Source organism: Macrobrachium nipponense, chromosome 15 (genome assembly GCF_015104395.2).
Source record: "Macrobrachium nipponense isolate FS-2020 chromosome 15, ASM1510439v2, whole genome shotgun sequence".
Lineage (NCBI taxonomy): Eukaryota > Metazoa > Arthropoda > Malacostraca > Decapoda > Palaemonidae > Macrobrachium > Macrobrachium nipponense.
In genome coordinates this window covers 11448766-11472352 of record NC_087208.1, presented here as the reverse complement: position 1 = coordinate 11472352, position 23587 = coordinate 11448766, and the positions used below count along the sequence as shown (strand labels likewise).

At 40.4% G+C, this 23587-nt stretch overlaps 1 protein-coding gene across 1 annotated transcript in view; it reads right to left on the bottom strand.

The window, feature by feature from the left end:
• The window catches only part of LOC135226955 (lysine-specific histone demethylase 1A-like), a gene marked incomplete in the record, with an annotated part of 193084 nt that overhangs the window by 114823 nt on the left and 54674 nt on the right, over nucleotides 1–23587 (bottom strand). The window contains 3 exon segments of the mRNA XM_064266638.1: nucleotides 2791–2967; nucleotides 20845–20961; nucleotides 23220–23381. Of these exon segments, the coding sequence (XP_064122708.1) occupies nucleotides 2791–2967; nucleotides 20845–20961; nucleotides 23220–23381 (456 nt within the window).

The following is a 23587-nucleotide window of genomic DNA, read 5'->3' as shown; positions in this document are numbered from 1 at the left end:
TAGCCTGGCCTAGCCTAGCTAGTTGAATATGCCTTAACCATCTCAGCCTAGCCTAGGTGGTTGGGTTCTTAACCCAGCAAGCAGTGAGTTTTTAGCCTAGCCTAACTAGTTCTAAGCTACCTTAACCTAGCCTAAGTGGTTGAGTTCTTTGCCAAGCCTGACTAGTTCAAAGCTACCTTAACCTAGCCTAAGTGGTTGAGTTCTTAATATAGCAAGTGGTTGAGTTCTTACAATATATTAATTTTATTTATTGAATCAAATTAAACAATCTTCTTCTCAGCTTAGTCCATTTCTATATGGGGTCACAGTTTTGGATGAGCTGCTTCCATCTAACTTGGTGGTGTTCTTCTGCTTCAAGTCCCTTCTCTTGCACGCCCTCCCTCATACAGTATCTACATCTCTTTCTTGGTCTTCCTCCTCTTCTTTTACACTACTTTTATCTCCATAGCATGTCTTCCAAAATGGTCTTCCTCTCTTCTCTGTAGGTATCCATAACACCTCAGTCTCCCCTCTTACCCTTTCTTTGTTATTTCAACCACCTTTGTTGACCCTCTGATATCCTTATTCCTAATCCTAGCCTCCCTTGTTACACCAGACATCCATCTATACACACTTTTTTATCTCTGCTATCACCACTTCATCTCCTCTGCCTTTGTCATATTTGTTGTTTCTGTACCATATACCATAGCTGGCACTATGGAACTTTCCCTTTATTCTTGATGGCACAAAGAACTCCGGAGGCAGCCTTCCTTTCGTTCCATCCTGCTTGTATCCGATGTTTTACTTCCTCATCCAGTCTCTTGTATATATAGACCCTAGAAGTTCAAATATTTTATCTATTCTCCATCTAACCTTATACATACTCTCCCTGCCATCCCCTTCAATGGTGGTACACATACTATTATGTTTCTGACCTGCTATCCTCATTCCTCTATCCTCCAGTGCTACTCTCCACCTCTCCAACTTCCCCTTCAGAACCTCCCTCCTCTCTCCACACAACACAAAGTCGTCTGAATATAATATGCTCCATGGCACTGTCTCTCTCTCACCTTCCCTGTCATGCAATCCATCATGATATTGAAAATAAATGGGTTAAAGGCTAATTACTGGTGCAATCCAACCCTCACCTCAAATCCTTCACTCACTCCAAGTGCTCCTCACTCTGGTATACACATTCCAATACATCTGTTCATCCATACACATTTCTCTGAGACCATCTTCTTCAACCTCCTCCAAATTTCCTGTCTCGGAACTCTATTATAAGCCTTTTTAAGATCTGTGAACACCATGCATAAGTCTCTCTGCTTCTCTCTGAATTTCTCCAATTGCTGTCTCAAACAAAACATACCATCTGTTATTCCAACTCTTTTCATAAATCCCAGCTGTTCTCTCCCATTTCTACTTCCTCTCTTAGTCTGGCATCTATCTTTATTTCTATTATATATCTTCTAGGTGTGGGACATCAGTTTCATACCTCTATAATCACCACACTCTTGAACATTTCCCTTGCCTTTGAATTGGTATCAATATACTTTCCCTTTAATCCTCCTGTATCTTCTCTTGATCTAGAATCTTTTATATTTGAATACATATAAAGGATTTCCACTTCATCTCCTAATGCTTTTCAGTCTTCAAATGGGATGAAGTCCAGTCCTTAATCAATTAACTAATAAAGGAAGGTATTTTCTGCAGCCTACCAAAATCAAGCCACCTGAGGTACACTTAACCAGGGTAGAGGTTAAAATCTAATAGCCTCTGGTGTAGGTAAACAAAAGAAAAGTAGTTCAACAAGGCCAATAGTTTAAAGCAATTATTAAAACTCAAAAAAACCTTAATATTACATTTAACTATGGGTATTTCTAATTTACCATTTCTGAATAACATTTCTCAAAATGAAATACTTGAAAATAAAGAGAAAGGGCAATATGCTTATATCAGAAAGATAAGCTGCCATTTGAGGTCCTGTCAAGAAGGAATGTTAGGCCAGAATGTTATTCCTTACATAGTTGGCTAAAAGAAGATACACAAATCAAAAACCTAATGGATGGATAAAAATTTACCAAATTCATATTTACTATGATATTAAGGAGTGGCTAAGATTAAAGAGAAAAGCTAACTGCGCAACTCTTATACCTAACAATGAATTCCCTCGCTTGGTCATGCCTCAATCAGAGCTTATGGCCAATGTTTTGCTTGAAATAGCAAATTTATCACAAGAAAGTTTTCATAAGGGGCTTAAGACTATGCAGTTGACTTTCCTCAGCAGATACTTGCGACATCTTGGTATTTGAGCTAATAAACATGTCTGGTGTGCAAACTGTGCACTGTTACCACATCTGTGATAGAGGGGTGGATATTAATATAAAGGACAGTTGCTGATAAGTTCAAGAAAAAGAGCCTTCCTGCCTCTGAGTCCACTTAATGTGTTAAAAGGCACTACTCTGGCCCAAGACCATCTATGAGAGAATTCTTGATATTGATTGGTCTGTTTTATGGAGCCTCTAACGGGACCATAAGAGTAACTCCTATAAAGACAAACAGCAGCCATACTTTCTAAACAATTACCACTATATTGATGCATTCTTCAAGTGATTAAGAGAATGACACTACAAAGCAAATCCTACAGCTGCACTGTTATTAGATATAACAATAAACTATATTTCAACATCTCTACAAGTTATTTCACAATATATCTATATCATAAAAATTAAGAGTTGAACATGTTTCTAAAAAATTACTGTCCTAACTTTTGTTAATCAACCATAAACACTGTTCTCAAATGTAACTTACTGTATTTCCATTAGACTCGTAGAGGGGGCATTTTTGTTTGATTCGAACAAGCTCCATGTTAATTTGTTTTGAGAGTACATTAATGGGATTACCTCCTAACCCCGTGACTACCATAGCTCCAAGATCAGCAATGTATGGGCCTTTACGAAATGTGGCAATTCTTCCACCAACACGATCCTAATGAAGAGAAATTTATAAAAAGTGTGGAGAGTGAAAAACTTTAAAAGGTCCAAATTTAAATTATACAACTATCTGTATGATACTTAAAACACTACAAAACAATGTACAAGACTTATATGTTATTAAATGTCTGTAAAAAAAACACTTAAACTTTACAATTTCATTTAGAAAAAAAATTGGTCATCAAACAATCAATCATTGTATTTTAGTTTCAATAATCAAATTAACAAATTGACTTTTAACCTTTTTGCTAATGACTCTTATAAACAATTACAGTACATCTGTGGGCAGTGACAGTACTCAAGTAGTAAGCATAAAAATGTTTATACCTTTTTTGTTCAAAGATGTGTAGCTCTGACACTTTTCAAGGTAGATTGCTCAATTTTGTTTCTTTTTGCAGTTGAATAATTGTTTTTATACAATGGCATAACAAAATACCTCCTAAAAAGGGATTTTGACGAAGGAAAAATCTATTTCTGGGCAACGACCTGTGTCGCCCTGTGAAACCCCACCCTGTAGTTAGATTATCCTCACCCAGCTTACCCCAAGCTTGGAGGCTATCTTCAGGAATGACGTCTCAGGCGTCGGAGGCGCTCACGGTAGTAGTAGACCGGGAGCTGTAGCACGGCTCCTCCGTAGTTCGGGGTTTTGTCGAAGGAAGAAGCTAAATGGCAAGGGACCTCTGGTAGTGATTCCACTCGCTCCTTACTATACCGACACTTCTATAAGAAGTGAGCGAGCCATTTATCTTGGCATTATATTGTTTCTTTTTTCTCTAGGATGAATAGCAATATTTATTCTTCAGAAATAGTATCAAAGGAACCATTTCACAGGGCGACACAGGTCGTTGCCCAGAAATAGATTTTTCCTTCGTCAAAATCCCTTTTCTGGGCTTGACCTGTGTCGGCCTGTGAAATAGTACCAGAGAATGCCAAACACCAAGCTTGAGGAACAGTACAGATAAATTAAGAAGGTAAAGTTAAACACTTGTAAGGTTAATAGTATAATAATCAACTAAAATTACAGTCTTACCCTAAGGGAAGTATAAGCCCTAAAACAACACGGGTTATCACTTAAAATTAGTTAGCCTAACAACAAACAATAACAATACAGGTTAGGCAAAGACAAGATATAAGTTGATATATACAAAAGAATGGAACTGAATCCGATTAGAATGATGAACAAAAGCAAACTCAAGGTAACCCAATACATGGAGGCGACTAAACTAAGGAAGGGTGCAATGGGGCAGGTAGAAGGGAAGGCTACAAGAAGTTATAGTAAAAATTAAGAATCAGGAGAAACTGTGTTTCCAGCTGCCACTGCTGAAATTTGAGGGCTTCTAAGGGTTTTAGGTAGTGCCGTTTGAAAACTGTCGGAGATTTCCAGCCTGTATACTTCTTAAGATCGGTCAACAAAATTCATGTGTTGGAAATAATTAATAGATGTGGGCCAAGCCGCCCTAACATCGTGGGCCCGAGGAAAGGACTCTGGATTGGCCTGTTTAATGAAGTATAAAATTTGTTGCCTGATCCCTTTTAGGGATAAAGTACCACCTCCCTTCCTAATGAAACAATGGGCCTGAAGATTTCAGAGTTGTTTCTGCTTAGGTAGGCTCTTAAATGAGTTGACAGGACAAAGGGAAATGTCTTGAGGTAGTGGTAGGATTTTCCACGAGGACCATCTGTCCTGTGGGTCTTCATTTTTGGCTAGAAAATGGCGATCTGGGGGATAAGAGGACTTCCCCTGAGGGGAGGAACTCAATGTGGCCTGGTTCCCTTGATAAAGCTGACAGTTCTGATATTCTAGCTCCGGAGGCTAAACTTAATAAGAATAGGGTTTTCCTCAGGAGGGATATATAATTGCAAGAGTCATTGTTAATGTCCGAGGCCAGTTTGAGGACATCATTTAAGAACCAAGAGACTGATTTAGGTCTCGTTGATGGTCTTAATCTAGCACAAGCTTTTGGTATGGACGTAAAGTACGAATCCGTAAGGTCTATGCTAAAACCAAATTGGAAGATCTTTTAAGAGCTGATTTGGTCGTAGTGATAGTGCTTGCTGCTAAGCCTTTCTCAAACAAGATCTGAAGAAAGTTATGGCTAGGTTCGTTGTCATGACTTGAGAATTTGACAACTTAAGGAACTCTGCTAGTTTCTTGACAGATGAATCATATTGTCGGAGAGTAGATTCTCTTTTATCTGATTCCAAGAATGAGATATTCTGGGATCAATTTCTGCATTCCTCATGGCTGCGAATTTCAGAAAATCCATAAAGTTAGGGTTTTCTGAATTCTTGAGGAAGCGGACACAGTCTGAGTTTGCACTAACTGGGTTAGTTTGGGGTTGGGAATCCGTAGTGGTCGGAGTCTCACTCTAGGAGTAGAGGGAACCAATTGCTCTTGGGCCAGTTGGGAGCTACTAGAGCTACTTGGCCTTTGAATGTCCTGAGTTGTCTAAAACTTTCATGAGAAGGTTCACCGGAGGGAAGAGGTAAATATTCTTCCATTCGTTCCAATCGAGGATCATTGCATCCGTAGCGTATGCTAGAGGATCGAGGTTGGGTGCCACGTAACAAGGGAGTTTGTGGTTTGACTCCGTGGCGAAGAGGTCTACTTGGAGTCTGGGGACTTGTAGACTGATCCAATTGAATGAACTCCTGTCCAGTGTCCACTCCGATTCCAACGGAGCGGAGCGTGATAGAGCGTCTGCTACTACGTCTTGACTCCTGCCAGGTGAGTGGCTGACAGGTGCCATTTGTTTTTGCATGCCAGAGAAAAGATGGCTATCATGACATGGTTCAAGTGGCTTGACTTGGATCCGCCCTGTTGATGCAGTGTACTACTACTGCACTGTCCAGAACTAATTTGAAATGAGAGTTCTTGGGCGGACGGAGTCGTTTCAGTGTGAGGAATACTGCCATGGCCTCCAGTACATTGATGTAGCTGGCGGAATGTTAACGACCAAGTTCCTTGAACTTTTTCGTACTGGGAGTATCCTCCCCACCCTGTTAGTGAGGCGTCTGTGTGGATTCACTAATGATGGAGGGGGAAACTGTAGAGGAATTGCTTTTGAAAGGTTCTTTGTCTCCGTCCAGGGGCGGAGACGTTTCCGTAAGATTGCTGGGATAAAGGCTAGTTTGTCCCGTGATCTGCAATTCGCTCTTGAGCGCCATACTCTGTTTATATCTTTGAGTTTGGCTCTGAGCAGAACGTCTGTGACTGATGCAAACTGGAGTGAGCCCAGGATCCTCTCCTGGCACCTCCTGGATGTTTGTTGTCGTTTGAGAAATTGTTTTGTAGCTCTTGCAATTTCTTTCCTTTTCAACGACGGAATTGATAGAGTGTGCGATTGTAAGTCCCACTGAAGGCCTAACCACTGGAATCGAGATTCCGGTGTTAGTCTGGACTTGGTTTTGTTTATTTGAAAACCTAAATGTTCCAGGAATTTGATCACTCTGACCGTTGCTTCTTTGCATTCTTTGGGGTTCTTTGCCCAAATAAGCCAATCGTCCACTAACATTATTCCCTGTTTCCTTAGCTCTTGCACTACTGCTTCCGCCAATTTGGTGAAGATCCTGGGGGCTATGTTGAGCCCGAATGGCATTACCTTGAAGGAGTAGGATCTGTTGCCTAGTTTGAAGCCTAGGAATGGACGGAAGTGTCTGGCTATGGGAACATGATAGTAGGCATCTGTAAGATCTATAGAGGTTGTGACGGCCCCCACGGGAAGTAAGGTCCGTACCTGCGAAACGGTCAGCATCCTGAACTTGTCGCAATGAATGAATAAGTTCAGATGGGACAAGTCTAAGATGATTCTTCGGTTTACCGAGTCTTTCTTTGGCACGCTGAACAAGCGTCCTTGAAATTTTAAATTGTTGACTCTTGAGACTACTCCTTTGAGAAGGAGGTCTTCGGTATACTCTACCAATTCTGTTGTTGGTGCTTGATAGAATCTGTTGGTTGGAGGAGGGCCCTCTAGCCAACTCCCAACCTAGTCCCTTTGTTACTATACTTTGAGCCCAAGGGACTGAACCCCACCGCTGGCGGAAGAGGTACAGCCTCCCTCCTACCTTGGGATTCTCACTGCTGGTTTGCCGAGGGGCGGCCACCTCTTGCTCCTCGGAAACCTCTTCCCCTGTTAGCAGCCCTGCCGGATCCTCTGAATCGAGAGGCACCTCTTGCTCTACTGCCTCTCGCAAACCTATTGAAAGCCTGAAAGTTCTGGCTTTCATAGTTGGAATTGTAGGCTGGCGAGACAGCAAAGGAAGTGGAGGGTTGAGATTGCTGGGACTGAGGGGTCAGAACAAGGTATTGTTGTTGACCCTTCGACGATGGTTGCCCTTGTGATGCTGGGACTGCCTGAACCAACGTTTGTTGAGAAGGCTGGAAGGGAGAGAACTTCCTTGGTTCTTCTTGTTCCTTGGGTTAGGACCAGAAGATTCCTGCCTCCGCTTGCTACCAGTCCCCACCTGACTTTGAGGCACTGGTTGACCTTAGAAGCCTCATGAAGGACTTCTGCTACTACTGGTGCTGGAAAGAGGTCCTTGTTCCCCAAATTGAGGAAGCAATCAGTTTATTCGGTTTCATGGCGGATAGTAGCTTCCGCCAGAACGTGCTTCCTACAATTTCTCCTGGCTATGAGGAAGTCGTAAAGGTCACACTGCATGGTGTGCAGCAGACCTTTAGCCAAAACTTTAAATAACGGCTCTTGTTGGTATACAAGAGCCGTCATCTCTGCCATAGTCATGGAGGAAAGGGATCTCGCGAGCCTAGTCCGGGCGTCGTACTCCATCTGGATGAGAGAGTCCGACAACCTGGGGAGTCTCTCACTAAAGAGAGAGGTGGCACAGTCCGCCTTTAGTTTTCCTACTGAGAAAGTAGGAACTGCCCCGCCCCTTCGAAGTACGTCTCCGGAGCCTGGGACTAAGAGAGAGGTGGGTTCCGTCTCTCGTAGTTTGAGGCAGGGGCTCGTCTTTCAGGGCGGCCTGAAAGGTTGCTTCCACTACCTTAAGGGTCAGTGGTAGCGGAGTCCCTTCCACCGGATGTAAAAATGGTGAAAGGACTCCTAAAGGCTGTGATGCGGGTGTTTTCACACCCCCATTCTTCCAGACTTCTCATTAGAGTCTGCTGTGCTGTTCTCGGAAGGATCACTGTTTTCCTTGGGAACCTTGTCCTCTCTCATCATCGCTGCTTCCGTTAGTCGGACGTAGGCCAATGAATGGTGGTTGAAGGTCTCTGGGGTGGAACTCGAAGTCCTCACGCCTTCGAGTTCCTATGCCTTCGATTGTCAACATTCCGTTGACAAACGGGGCATACGAAGCGATCCTCCAAGGGTTGGCCGCCTTGAATTCCGGCAGTTGGCTGGAATCTGGCATTGGAAGAGGAGAAGGTGGCACAGATAGAGGGGAACCTGCCGCAATCGAGGTTTGGATCCCGGCGATGGCATTCTCCTGAGCGGCCAGCCGTTCCGCCAGCGATTGGATCGACTGGCCGGAAGACGTAACAGAACTGGAGAGCTGGGAGAGCACCGAGCCGACCTTGTTGTCAACCAAGGCCCCTACGATCACTCCCACCTGCTCCAGAATGTTAGCCGAAAAGGATTCGGGATCAAAAGAGGGACTTGAGCCCGATCCTTACGTGATCTATGTTTGGGGGACCTCGACGCAGAGGAAGAGGCCTCCCTTGACCTAACTGATCCGGGGTGGTGAGCCGGAGTTATAGTGTCTGTCAGGATGACCGATTTCTTGGGAGAGACTTTTTAAGTTTCTCCTCGGTCATCTTAGCCTTGGGGATCACTGAAGTAGCCTTAGGACGGACAGACCGCTGCTCTTCAGTGAAGCCCCGGAAAGAAGTGGAAGTAGAAGGATCAGTAGAAGGTGATGGAGAAAGGGAATTCAGGAAAGGGCCCTGAGAACCCACAGGGAGCTGCCCCTACTACACCCTTACCTGTACCCATGGAGTCAATAGCCATGGGTTCAACGTCGAGGTTCATTGCCGCAACGTCTTCTGCAACGTCCTCTGGGAAATCCCCCTCCTGTAGGGAGATCATGACTTGAAGGTCGGCCAGCAAAGGGGCGGCCGCTATTCGGGTCCACCACTGATCCTTTCTTGGCTCCTGGGAATATTAGGTCCGCCATATCCTGGGTAAGAATGTAGGGGCGGCCCTTAGAATTCCGGCCAAACCCCCTACCCAAGCTTTGAGAGTCGACAAAGCTTTCTTCTTTTCTTCTCATCAGAACCCTGTAAAAAAGGGTCTAGAGTTAGGGAGAGGATAGGGGAGGAATGTCTGTTGTGTTGAGATTATATGAATATGTGTCTCATATGTGAAAGGTATAATATAACAACAAGTATTCCAGGTGACGAATGAATGAAGAAAGTGCTAAGAAACTTACTACTAGTGAGGCATCTCCTACTAGCAAAGTAGCAGGTTTGGCAAGCTTCATGATGCCAAACGATAAAATCCTCCACTTTCACTGCACATCCTGCATGAGAACGGCATACTATATGGCCGCATAGGTCTTGAGGATGGCACTGCACCCAATCTCCTGGCACAACATCTGTAAGTCAAAGGATACATGAGTACCAATGACAACCTCCGGTGGAATAATATGCAAACATCCGTGGGTGCCGGAGTAGGACCGACGGATAGAGATCTACGTATGAATATTACGTAGAAAAATTACGAGGGGGGAAGAAAGTCTCTGCCTCCGCTAAGCTCACTTGTCATATGACTAAAAATAGACTCCGTAGGGCCCGGAGTTCTCCGTATGGCCCGGAGTTAATTATATTGAGTGAGCAATGTCAAACTTCTAACGAAGCAAGGGATAGTACGAGAGGCGGAAATAAAAAACCCCCCGGAGTAACGCAAAAGATTCTAAACATTAAATAACACAAAATAAACAAAATAAAAACCCCTTATATCAGTAAGTGCTCGTGTGAACTATCCTAAGTGGATAGGAACCCAGTGATTCCCTCCCCCCCTCTCTATGTTCGGTAGCGGCGGATAGACACCTGCCGGACTGAACTGAGGGGGAAAGAGTAGGGAAGAAGTGGGTAGGGAGCCCTCCCCCTGAGCGGCCAGTTAAGGACGGAGAAGAAGGGGGAAGGGGGGAGTCCCGAGCCCCCGAGGCACGTGACGAGTGAGAGTACCAGTAGGGGAGGGGAGATCCCCACAGTCCCGTGAGTCACCCCCTCTCATGCAGACTCGGACGCTAGCTGTGAGAAACGAGTCATCACCCATCGACGTGGATGGCAATGTATGGAGGGGGGAAAAGGGGGGACGGGAGGGGGACCCCGTAACCGGGTGGCTCACCGTGATAAACGGTGGTCTTCCCAGCCAGGTAAAAGATACGAGGTGGGGAAGAACCGTCGGAACAACATCAATATCACTGATATAAATAGGATTATTTATAATAATCAATCAAATAAAATTAAAGCGATATCTTAAAGCTAGACTAACACGGGGAACACGAAGCTAAGCAAACAGAAAATTAGGTTAATCGCCGATCCGAAGAAAGGGGTATGTTAGCCTAATTTAACCTCTAGTTCAAGAAAACGGGGGCAGGCTAATCACCAATCGACAATTGGGGTATGAAAGCCTAACTTAACGGTAAAATAAATTATAACATGGGAAGCTAATCGCCATACCGAAGCATGGTGTATGTTAGCCAACCTAGTACCTATAATATTATAAAGGTAATCAGGAACTAGAGAAGGAAAGAGAGAACATCAGAATAATTAAGATGATATGACTCTCAATCGTGACTGATAAAACTCCTAACAATGTTAAGGCGTAGCTAGACTAAGGTCCGAAACGTGCGGTCGGAGCGTGCCCCGTGGAGGCCTAACTAAAAAACTAACTGCATAAAGATATAGAGACTATGTATAAGTAACCATATCTAAAGTACTGAGAAAAAGGGAAATCTCTAACGGTATGGAAGACCGAAAGAGATAACCCGTACCGCCATGCGGTCGAGGGGCATACCGGCCGATAAGGCTCCGAATATGTATAAAACACGAAGATCATCATAAAATGAGATCAGTAACCCCAAACAGTACTTAACTTAGAAGCAGAAGTTGAAGACATCTTGAAAATAAATCCAAATAAATCCAAATAGAGCGAAACACAGCACCGAAAAAATTTAACGTTTGGTGTAACGCGCGCTATCGAAAGGAATGTCGTCTCAGGCGTCGGAGGCGCTCACGGTAGTAGTAGACCGGGAGCTGTAGCACGGCTCCTCCGTAGTTATTCGGGGTTTTGTCGAAGGAAGAAGCTAAATGCAAGGGACCTCTGGTAGTGATTCCACTCGCTCCTTACTATACCGACACTTCTATAAGAAGTGAGCGAGCCATTTATCTTGGCATTATATTGTTTCTTTTTTCTCTAGGATGAATAGCAATATTTATTCTTCAGAAATAGTATCAAAGGAACCATTTCACAGGCCGACACAGGTCAAGCCCAGAAAGAACTTTTATGTAGGTTGAATTATGAGTACAAATCAAAATACCTCCCAAAAGAACTTTTATGTAGGTTGAATGATGAGTAGAAATTATGTAAGAAAATTTGGCACTTTCCTCTTAAAAACATTTACCACAAACAAACAATTTGCAAAAGTCTTAATTTTATATCCATAGCACAGCCAAGTAAATTACCTAGTTATTGCAATGCAAAAATTTGTAATTATAGCAAGGAAAATATGAAAAAATTAATGACAAAATAGCATCACATTTTCAAAAAGTTTGTTTACCCTTTTTGTTCAAAGACAGGTAGCTCTGACAATTTTCAAGGTAGACTGCTCAATTTTGCTTTATTTTGCAAATAAATGATTGTTCTATACAATGGCATACATAACCCCCCAAAAATAACTCCACGTAGGTGAAATAATGAATAGAAATCATATGTGAAAATTTGGCACTTTTCCCCAAAAAATATTTTGCCCAAAATATTATTTGCAAAAAAAAGTCGTCATTGTAGATCCATAGTATACCTAATAACTGAAATGCAAAATGTTGTAATTATAGCAAGGAAAATATAAAAAAAATTAATAACACACTTATGTAATATTTTCCATAAGAAAAAAGCCACTCACCCACGCGATACATGCAGAAAACACCTTATACATGTACGTAGTACCTTTTTTTGTTCAAAGATGTGTAGCTCTAAAAATTTTCAAGGTAGATTTCTTAATTTGGTTTCATTTTGCAACTGAATGATTCCTCTATAAAACAGCATAAAAAACTCAAAAACAGGTTGTTATGTAGGAAAAACCTATTTTTGGCAGCTGCTGTTAACTCCTCAAGGAGTTACCTTTCCATGGTCTAAACAGAGCTCCATGGTGACCAGACTAATGTCAAAGAATTCTCTTTTAGCTGGTCTTGCTGCTAGGTATTGTGTCGTAACGGTAAACATTATAACACATGATAAGAGTATAAATGAACTCAGGATACGAGGGCATTTTCTCTTATCCTCAGCAAATGCTAAACCCAGTTTACCTACATCAACAACTGCAAGAAGAAGTGGCTATGCGCATATGTACTGTCATATTGTTTACATTGGAACAGAAACAGACGAAGAAACCATTCCTTTCCATTGGTCAATGCAGGATATGCCCTTACCCAAACCCCATGTCTTTTCATCAGGGAAGTGGGAGAGTTTTGAGGACTCAACAGCAACTACCAAAAATAGGTTTTTCCCTACGTCAAAACCCTTATTAGATAGTTTAGTCACTATCTCGTCCTCAAGGAACTTTACAAAGAAATTGACAGGTGATGAAAATCTCTCAAATTTTAATCCCAGCAACCCAGAAACATTTCTTGTGTGAGGAAAAGTCACATGTTTTGAGGCACCATTCTTTATTCAAATACCGTAAGGTCTGGTAGCAAAGATCAAGACACTAAATGCAAACTTAAGTGTTAAGGGTGAAGTTCTGCAGTGACTTACCTAAGCATGCTGGGTGTGGTTGCAGTATTGTCAAACCTTCCCCAGCGGCAGTTAGTATACCAGCCTGTTAGGAAGACCCATGGTGGGCCACTGTGGCGCCTATGGGTCAGGACTAACCAAGCCACCTACCAATAAACATTGTAGTCAAATTTGTTCGAGCTTGTGGCAATTTGCTAAAGTACAGAGAAAAAATGGACCTTCTGGTATGATCGCAGTGACCTTTAGGTAACTGTAAGTGTTTGAACTGGACATCGTTTTTTGTTTTCTAAATTTAGTTTACTTGAAATAGGAGATTTCCTTCTTACAGGACTCTCATTCTTGACCAGGAAAGACAAGCCAGAGGACAATTATAATAAATGGTCAGCTGTTTGCAAAATGTATTGGCTATGAGAGCCCAGTTTGCTCATACAAACTTCTGATGCTAATGCAGTCAAGATCGCTTATTGTAGCCTGTGACTTGTGGTTGTATTGGGTCTGCTGAATTGAGGGGCTGATTGAAGTCTAAACACCTTGTTCAGGGACCAAATAATTGGAACCTTTCAAAAGAGGGTCTTTGCAGTGCAAAGGGCTGCAGAAGGGAGTGACTTCTATACCAGAGCCAATCCCAAATATATATAGAGCAATGATTCTGTTAATGCTGCCTTGTATGCCATGATTGTTGCAAGCGCAAGGTATTTGTCTTCAAAAAGGGATAAGAAAATTTAAGCGGTTCCCAAGAAATTCTGACTGGGCTCTCAGTAAGGACATAATTTATCCATACATTCTATAAAGAGATATTTTTGCACTAGGTACCTAGCAATCTTGGGTGAGTAATTTTACGGTACAAAATACAGGTACTACAGGCAGTCCCCTGGTTACAACTGGGGTTCCGTTCTTGAGACGTGTTGTAAGCCAAAAATCGTCGTAAGACGGAACATCGTGAAAAATCCTAAGAAAACCTTACTTTTAATGCTTTGGGTGCATTCAAAACTATGTAAAATGCATTCTTATTGCATTTTCCATCTAAAAAACCTTCAAATATTGATTATTTTGCATTTTTGGTGTCATCTTTCTTGTGCCAGATGAGCGTTGTAGGCCTCATAGCCCTAGAAATAATTTCTGATGAATATAATTGAAAAGCGCCTTAACCTCGGAACGTCGTAAGTCGAACCCGTCGTAAGCCAGGGACTGCCTGTAGTCCCAGGTTATCGGTGGCCTCAGTTATTGGTGATCTGGTTTTATTTCATTTGTCTAGTGAGGGAAAATCTGTGATTTCTGGCACCAAAATGCGCTGATTTCCGGTCATTGACGCCAATACATACCTAACAGAGGCACCATTTAAGTGGTTAAGAGTTTGCTCAACACCTTCGAAATCTGGAACAATGGAGGAAAAAGATGTATCATTCTCCATTTGTTCCTGTTTTGTAGGATGATATCTTACTGTTGCTTGACTGGCAGCTTTTTTTATTCCCATATCTGGCAAACAGGTCCACTTCCCGTTATGGAAGTTTACTGGCTTTCTAAAAAGTGGTTGCGAACATCCACTCTGTTGAGGCTGTCGTTTTTCACGATAGGGAGTCTACATCACACTGAGAGACCCTATGAGGTGAATTGCAGTCATGTTGGCTATAATGAACCAAATGTCTATCTCTTCTTGAGAGACAAAAAGATAGCCATCAGCTCCAAGAAACTGATACAACAATTCCTCAAAGTAGCTGACCACCTCCCTGCCACCTGACGATCCTCCCAATGTCCTCCCAACCTGTCAACAAGGCATCTGTGTACTGTCACTTGTACAGACTGAGGAGTCAGGCTGACCTATTTTGCCAGAGATTCCTTTTGGGACCAAGACCGAAGTATCTCAATGTTTTTAATCTTTTCTTTTGATAAGGTTGGTTTCACATCTTGTTTGTTGCATGTGAGAGCTACAATTTGTTCACATTCTTTTGTTGTAATCTGAGTACTGGATCTGGAATTTGTTCACAATCTTTTATTGTAATCTGAGTACTGAATCTATTATTGATGAAAACTCCAACAGGCTTGTCACACATTCTAATTGCCATTTGGAAACTCTAGGCTGTGCAAGGAACATTTTGAGGACTTGCCTTACTCTGTTTTGAGTATGATGGGTTGAGACAGCAAGTCGTGAAAAGTATCCCAACACAGTCCCAGCTACTGAGAGCAGCTGCTGGGTTAAGTATATCTTAGTTTTACCAGACCACTGAGCTGATTAACAGCTCTCCTAGGGCTGGCCCGAAGGATTAGATATTTTTATGTGGCTAAGAACCAATTGGTTACCTAGCAATGGGACCTACAGTTTATTGTGGGATCCGAACCACATTATATCGAGAAATGAATTTCTATCACCAGAAATAAATTCCTCTGATTCCGTGTTGGCACAGCCGAGAATCGAACTTCAGACCACCAGATTGATAGGCAAGCACGAAAACTGCTCGTCCAGGATAAATTGGTAGGAGTTTGCCAATTTATCATAAAACCTTTTGACTGTAATCAGTTGACCACTGCTCTTCGGTTTTCAAAGCAAACTTTTATTGTAGGCAACCAGATCGATCAGTTGTCTATGTAGGGTGTATAGTTCCTGATTTCTCAAAGAATTAGCGTTACTAATTTTGTTAAATTTCTTATGGCAATGTTTAACCCAAAGGGCATGACTTTGAACCTGTACATATCTTTCTCAATCCGTAACCTTAGGATGGGCAGAAAGGATCAGATTTTTAGTAAACAATGTGCTTCTTCAATGTTGATAGGTCTAGGATTACTCTATGTTTGGAGGAATCCTTTTTAGGGGACACCTGAAGAGACATGCTTGGTGACGAATATATGCATGTTTCTCTATGGCTCCCATTAACAAGGCCTTTCTGCAAGTAACCTTCCAGCAAGGGGTCTGATTTTTGGAAGAACCACTTTAAAGGAGGGGAGGGGTGAGACCATTTCCACCTCAGCCCATTTGAAATTAATGCTTTGTCCCCAAGAGGAAGACTGCCATTGCTTGTGGTGTCATCAAAGTCGACCCCCAATCATACCATTCCTGTTGGATCCACCTCTTCCAATGCCTATGCCCTTGGTAGACATTCCAGGTGTTGGTTTTCTTTATCCTATAAGGGGGTTTTTGGACCTTGTGCAAAAGATTTTCTTGGCGTTGTTGTTGTCCCTTCTGACCACCTACCTGTTTATGAGGAAAAACTGTTGAGGTGACTGAAGGCTTATAAGATTGCTTATAGGATTTTTTTTATAATAAGCCTTTTTGGGTTGGTAAGGGGAAGTTTTGGGTTTTTGCTTCTTGAATTTCCCTTTTCCCCAAAATATACTACAGGCAGTCCCCGGTTATCAGCAATCCAGTTTTATGGTGCTTGTCTAGCAACAATGTTAACAGAATTTTCGGCGCCGAATCTTTTTTATCAGCACCAACGAGGATCGGCACCAATAACCAGGGCTTGGCGCTATTATCACCGAATTTTGGTGCCGATCCTTGCTTATCAGCACTGATAACTGTGGATCAGCACCAATAACCAGGGCTGGTGCTATTATTGCTGATTTTTGGTTATCCACGATTTTCAGTTATCATCGCACCATCAGGAATGAAACCCACGCTGATAACTGGGGACTGCCTGTACTCTGTACAATTCTGTTGGTGGACTTGCGGTTAAGTTTTAAAACATAACAGACTCCTCAAACAGGTCCTTACAGAAGGGATTACATATTATGTAATAATGAAGTTACACTGGGAAACGTGTTGGAGCCTTCCAATTTTTCCATTCATGTTTTATGCACCACTAAAGTGTCACAGAATGCTTGCCATGGCTTCTGTTTCTTTTTGTATGGTGTTTTTATGTTGCATGGAACCAGTGGTTATTCAGCAATGGGACCAACGGCTTTACGTGACTTCCGAACCACGTCGAGAGTGAACTTCTATCACCAGAAAGACACATCTCTCACTCCTCAATGAAAGCCGAGAAACAAACCTGCGACCACTGAGGTGGGATGCAAACATCATACCAACCACGCCACTGAGGCGCTTCCATAGCTTCTGGAACATTTTGACTTCTCATAGCAGTCCTAAATGCTAAAGTTCCTTTTATATAAAAAAGGAACTGTAGCATTGCCCATTCCTTGGTGGAGTTTTCCAAAACTGAGATGACCATGGCAAATGATTTTAATCCTGCCATTGTGTCTGGTCTTTTAGTCACTATAAAATTCTGAAAATCTGTCTTTACAAGATTGATAATTTTGAGAGTGAAGGGAAAGAAGACTGGGTGTACTTGGTGAGCAAAATGGGTCCTGGTAAAGGGTGTCTTCTATAGCTTTTAATGTTGTAGACACAGGTAAGAAAATAACTTCTGTTTGTAGTCTATCACATGTACAGCTTCAATCATAGTTTCTCTCTCAATAATTAGATATTTACTATATAGGGAGAGAAAATGTGCACTGAGGGATCTAATCAAGTCTTATTAGTATCATCAAGGATGAGTATTGGAGCCCCTATCATGTTTTGATATGAAGTTTTGTATTCCGAACTGACCATTTAGTGGTTTCCAGTCAGAATTCCAACATTAGACCTTATTTGGGCAGCATTTGCATTCCCTCTCACTTTTGGGTTGCAGAATGCAATACTTAAACAGTTCAGAGTATACTTGACTGACTTTAATTCCTTTTCAGAATCATGCATCATATACGTATTATATATTAATTCTGTGGCAATGACACTTCTTATGTTATTCATAATTTCATTACGAAATTGATCAAATGCCACAACTTTGCATCCCTTTTTGGGAAGCTTGCCCTGGAAATTTAGAATACCCCTCCAAACATATACTATAGTCATTTCAGTTGGAGTTAGATGGACCCTAGTATCACTTTTGGGGGAGAGATCCTCTTTGGCATCGATAGCTGCATGGAGGATAGAATTCATTCTAAAAGGTGTATTCTGATCATCCGCATCATGCATACATCTGCCTAGCAGCCAAAGAGGAAGACCTATTTTCTCAAAACTAAAAAGCTTGCCCTTAAGTTATAGATGAAGGAAGGAGCAACTTCCATTTTGGCAGCAGACAACAACTTGAAATCTGTCATTGCTGAACATGAAGTAAGAATTGTTTTTTCTAGGTTAACGTCTTTTGACTCACCTTTGACATTTGATCATTATTATTTTCTACTGTTGAAATAGGCTTTGAAGAAAATGACTAGTAAAAGTGATTAACAGAGAATCAGATGTGTTTGAGAGAGAGAGAGAGAGAGAGAGAGAGAGAGAGAGAGAGAGAGAGTAGAGAGAGAGAGAGAGAGGAGAGAGAGAGAGAACGATGAGAGAGAGATTGAGATGAGACGAGAGAGAGAGAGAGAGAGAGAGAGAATAGTTCGATCTAAACTTTTCAAGAAACTGTCATTTCATGTTGAATTTTGAATTTTTATCATTTCTTTTTAAGAAATGGTAATTTCATATCAAATCTGGAATTTTCATCAGTTCTTTTTTATCGTAGAATAAATTTATATAGAAACGATTACATAATGAACGTGCTGGACAAAGAAACTGAGACAGGTGTTCGTAACCAAGTTTGTTAGCCCTAACGGGAGTGAAGACAAGCATAATCCGTCAGTCCCCCAAACCTCAAATGGTTCACAAAGCCTTCCTTCAGCCAAAGAACTCTTCACAGATGATGAAACAGAGGAGTTTGAAGGTTTTCTAGCTGGGGATAGGTAGAGGAAATTCCATCCAAAAGGTTTTTTAAAGGAAATGACCGTATCGTACAGTACACTTGAACCCAATGGTGGCATTGTTTACGTGTGGGAGTTTTCACCATCCTGCGTGTAATTTTAAACTTTTTCAATTTATTAAAGTCTTTTTAATGTTTTATTTTTCCATAAGAACAATTTCATATTAGAAAAAATTAGTATAGTACTACACAGAAAGTACTGAAAATGGGTGGTATGAAAAAGTTTGACTGGGTAAGTTGCCATTTGCCTTGGCCCTAATGGAATTATTCCCATAAGGTTTGCGTTTCGAAATATGCGAATTTCCAATTCTGCGAGGAGATGGATCGACCAAATTCTCACATAATTGATGACTGTACTGTATTTCATAAATGAATAGTTCATTCAAGAGCTAAAAAATTCCCTTACTTTACTGTAATATTAATTAATGTACACTATATAAACACACAGCAAAATACAGTAATCAAAGTATATTTTTATCCTTTGGAAAATGCTCGTCACAAAGTTTACATTCTGAGAATCAATTGATCGACACTTATTACCAAAAGAATTATTTAGGAAAATAATTTAGTTGCTATAAAGACTAATTTATTAAATAAATTATTTTTAATTTTGTGCATAAAAGTTTATGATATGTAATGTAACTCATATTTCACTTAGAGAAATAGAGTGATTATATGTTGTCACAGAAAAATTATTACAGTACTGAAGCCTGGGGGTATTCAGTTGCCTAAGTATGAAATTTGAAATTTAAATATTATGGTGATTACTTCAATAGAGTAACATATAAATGGATTATGTAAGTGAAATAATATGATATAGATATGGTGATTACAATTCAATTAGAGGGAACATAATAATTGGCTTATTTAAGTGAATAATATGAGATAGATTAATTATGCGGCAATTTCTCTTTAAAGAGGTACTAAGAATATGGAGAGAGAGAGAGAAGAGAGAGAGAGAGGGAGAGAAGAAGGAGAGATGATGAGGAGAGAGAGAGAGAGGATGGAGAGAGAAGAGACGAGAGAGAGAGAGAGAGAGAGAGAGAGATTACTTCAATAGAGTAATATATAAATGGGTTATGTAAGTGAAATAATATGTTATAGATATTTTGCGGCAATTTCTCTTTAAAGTACTACGTATATGGAGAGAGAGAGAGAGAGAGAGAGAGAGAGAGAGAGAGAGAGAGAGAGAGAGAGAGAGAGAGAGAGAAAGAATAGTTCGATCTAAACTTTTCAAGAAACTGTTATTTCATGTTGAATTTTGAATTTTTATCATTTCTTTTTAAGAAATTGAAATTTCATATCAAATTTTGAATTTTCATCAGAGCAGAATTTTTTAATAAATTTATGAGAGATGGCAAGGACTAACCAAAATATGTAATACATAAACTAAGGACTTAATTTATTAAATAAATTTTTTATCATAAATGTATTTGTATGTAATTACAAAAATACTAACATGACATAACAAACCTAGTATTCTGTTTGGAGGCATGTATGTGTCCTGTCGTTCTAAACTACCCACGTATTTTAGATATGATCTATACAATAGTACAATCCTAAATTCTGTACCTGTACAGTAAATATAATTTTAAAATCATCTTACCACACAAGAAATGATCAATATACATAAAATGTATACTCAGAACAATGTGCATAGTTACGTAGGCCAAAGAAAACGTGCACCTGAATGATATGGGATACTTAGGAGTAGCAGCTGTAGACTGGTGCATAATTTTGCAACATTACTTTGAAATGATATTAGGATGTTCTGGGATGATAGTTAAGGTATATTTTTGTACTGCCAAGTTTGGCGACAAACTATTAAAATAGGCAATTACGTATAAGTGTTTTAAGGGTGTATACAGCCTACTTAAGATTAACAATAGTAGGAGAGTACTGTAATGTAGGGTTACTTTGGGTGTTTTGGGATGATGGTTTGGGATGTATTTTTGTTTGAAATGAAATTATTTATTATGATAATTTAAGGTATATTTTTATTTGAATTATCAAATTAAGCAATGAAAATGTTAAAATAGGCAGTTATAAGCATTTTAGTTTAAGGGATACAAGGTATTTGGCAGATATAAGCATTTTTAAAGGGGATTTTTGCATTTCCGTGGATTTTGCAATTCCACGGTAGGTTCTGGAACCTTTTCCAGCATAAATATGGGGAGTACTATAAATAGATTACAGTGAACAGAGCTTTGTGAAACTTTCAATACATACTCGAGATTCCAAAACAATAACTTCAAAGCCAAATGAATTGAGTTGTTGCGCTGCAGCAAGCCCTGCAATTCCTGCACCAATCACAATAACACTTCCATATTTCTTCTGGGGCAATGGCTGAAATAAGAATGGAAGAATGCCAATTATTATTTTTATTACTACTACGATTTAACAAACCCTAAATAGTTTTCTTGACAACAGCATTTGCTATTCACTACACCAGAGTAACATAAGCTGCTTTAATTTCAAAACTATTTTAAAAAGCATGAAAGGTTCTCATCATAAACAATTAAACTATACATACTGTAATTCTTCAATACTACCCACTATTCTACTGCTACTACTGTGGATCCATTTTAGACAGCTTTTTCTATTAAACTGCCACCAATTACATTTGATAAAAGCCTTTAGCCACTCTTAAGCTATGGATACATTCCAAGCTGAGAATGCCTGGAAACCTAATCTATGAAAAGACAGTATTAGAAAATTCATGGAAAACACTAAAATGTTTAGAGAAGGCCAAGCCCATCAGGAACACAGTATCCCAAGCCAATTAGGACAGAGTCTCATTATGAAGAACCACAATGATCAGAAGCCATGGGAAACACCAATTCTACCGACCAAGTCTCAGGGCCACAACAAACAAAGGAAGAGTCCAGATCACACATATCCAAAGAGGAGTGACACCTGTAAAAAGTTCAATTGGACATCCTCTGGTTCCTCTTCCCTCATCTCTAGTAGACCAAGAACTAAGAGGATGAGGAGGGTGACAAAGTGAGGAGAAAGTGGACAACTTTGGACAAAAGGAACAAGAGGCTGGGGGAGTGTGTCTACATTACCTTACCCTGCACTTACTTTGCTACCTCTCATCCTATTCTTCCACTACAACTGAGTACACTCTTGAAACGAGAATCCTTATAGCTCCAAGTGTAACACCAACTGCAACTGTAGCAAAGAAATCCAGTGAAAAGGAGAAACCCAGCAACAAGAACAATAGGAAAGGAGCCTTTGATCATGACCAAACGCTCCAAAAAGGAGCAAGGTCAGTCCCAAGGGTAAGCCACAGAATGAATAAAATACCTTCATTAACTCCCAAGAGTATGGGAATCTAGGCTATGCAACAGCAGGGGAACCAAGCAAACAGCAAATATTAGTAAAGAACCAGTGACTGACCTAAGACCTGGCCCATCACAGCAGAGGGGGCAGACAATTCCTCGCTCATCTTCCCTACAAAAGTTGCAGCCCAAGGAGAATGGCAAGAAACAAATCAGGGATCCCAGATTCTTGGAACACAACTGGCATCTACAAAAGAACAACACTAACACTATCAGTGCAAATGCATCAACAAACCAAAGTACATAGGAAAATGCCTCAACAACAATAGTCATAGCAATGTGCCAGCAAATGACCTCTTGTCCTGATGGTTGACAAATTTACATGACTGAGCAAACAGTCACTGAAGATTCTCCAAAATAAAAGATGAAGGTTTTTATTCGCATAAGAATAATGGAATGGGAACGAGAGACACCCCTAACATGTTTCCTTCTGGACAACTTCCCATGGATATGTTCAAGTCAGATTATGATAGTTGTTCTTTTATTATTCCACTCCCAAAGGACAAGGGACTAGGAGTATGTGGGATGGGAGAGAAAGACTTTAAAAATTTAAAAGATGTAAGGTTGGAATGCAGAGGAAAGGACTGACAATCAATATAAGCGATGTAAAGTTTATTGTAACTAGAGAAGCAGTGGAAAAAAAAGAAGACTGACCACATGGAACCTGCAGGAAAAGGGGAGAGGTGTTGGGGTGAACTCAATAATATGTACCAAATTTACCAGGCGGTGTTTCAAGATAATGCTAAGGATTGCAAAATACAAGCAAAGTTTAGAATTTCTGATAAACAAAATGTATAAGAGCAAATGAAGAAGAGAGGGAGGAGGACTACCATGTTGTGGTGGAAAGGCATGCAAATTATGATGTGGTACCAAAAGCTCAAACATAGATCTAATGAATGGTTTGAATATAGCTTGACAAAAGGAAAACTAACTTTGGCTGATCATACTAAAAAGAGAAATAGTGTTAATCTCTATGCAGAATGTGTAAAAGACAGAACCCTATAAAGATACAATCTGACATAAAACTGTTAATAATGTCACACATGAACATCAAATATGTGACATTTTCCAATAATAAGAATAACAATATAGTACATTGAATGTCATAAGACCTTGACAACATAGTACATTCAATGTCATAGGTCCTTGACAAAGAACACAGGAATACACAAGAATGAAATATAAATATACAGTACCAAAGTCTAAGCTATTGTAAATACTGTTGAATATATAGCAAAATAAAACATCTTTGTAACTTACCTTAACTCTTTTATAAATGCCAAAGTTAATATAACCGTGACGTTCCAAATAAGCATGAATACGTGCACAAAGGACACCCTCAGAATTAAAGGGGCTCTCCAAACTGGACATAACACCCTCATATGTCAATTCTTGTAAAGGAGATTCCAACCACATTTGAAGCTGCAACACAAAATAATTATAAAATACAATAAAAGAGCTATTTAAATCAAAGCACTATTTATAAGTAAATTAAATTCCAAGAGGCTGTTGAACTTTATAAGTCAAAATTGGCCTAGTCTACTTGACTAACAAGGACCTTTAGGTACATTTGATATCCATGAGAAACAATGAAACTTTTCCCCATAATCTGGCTTTACAAGGGGAAG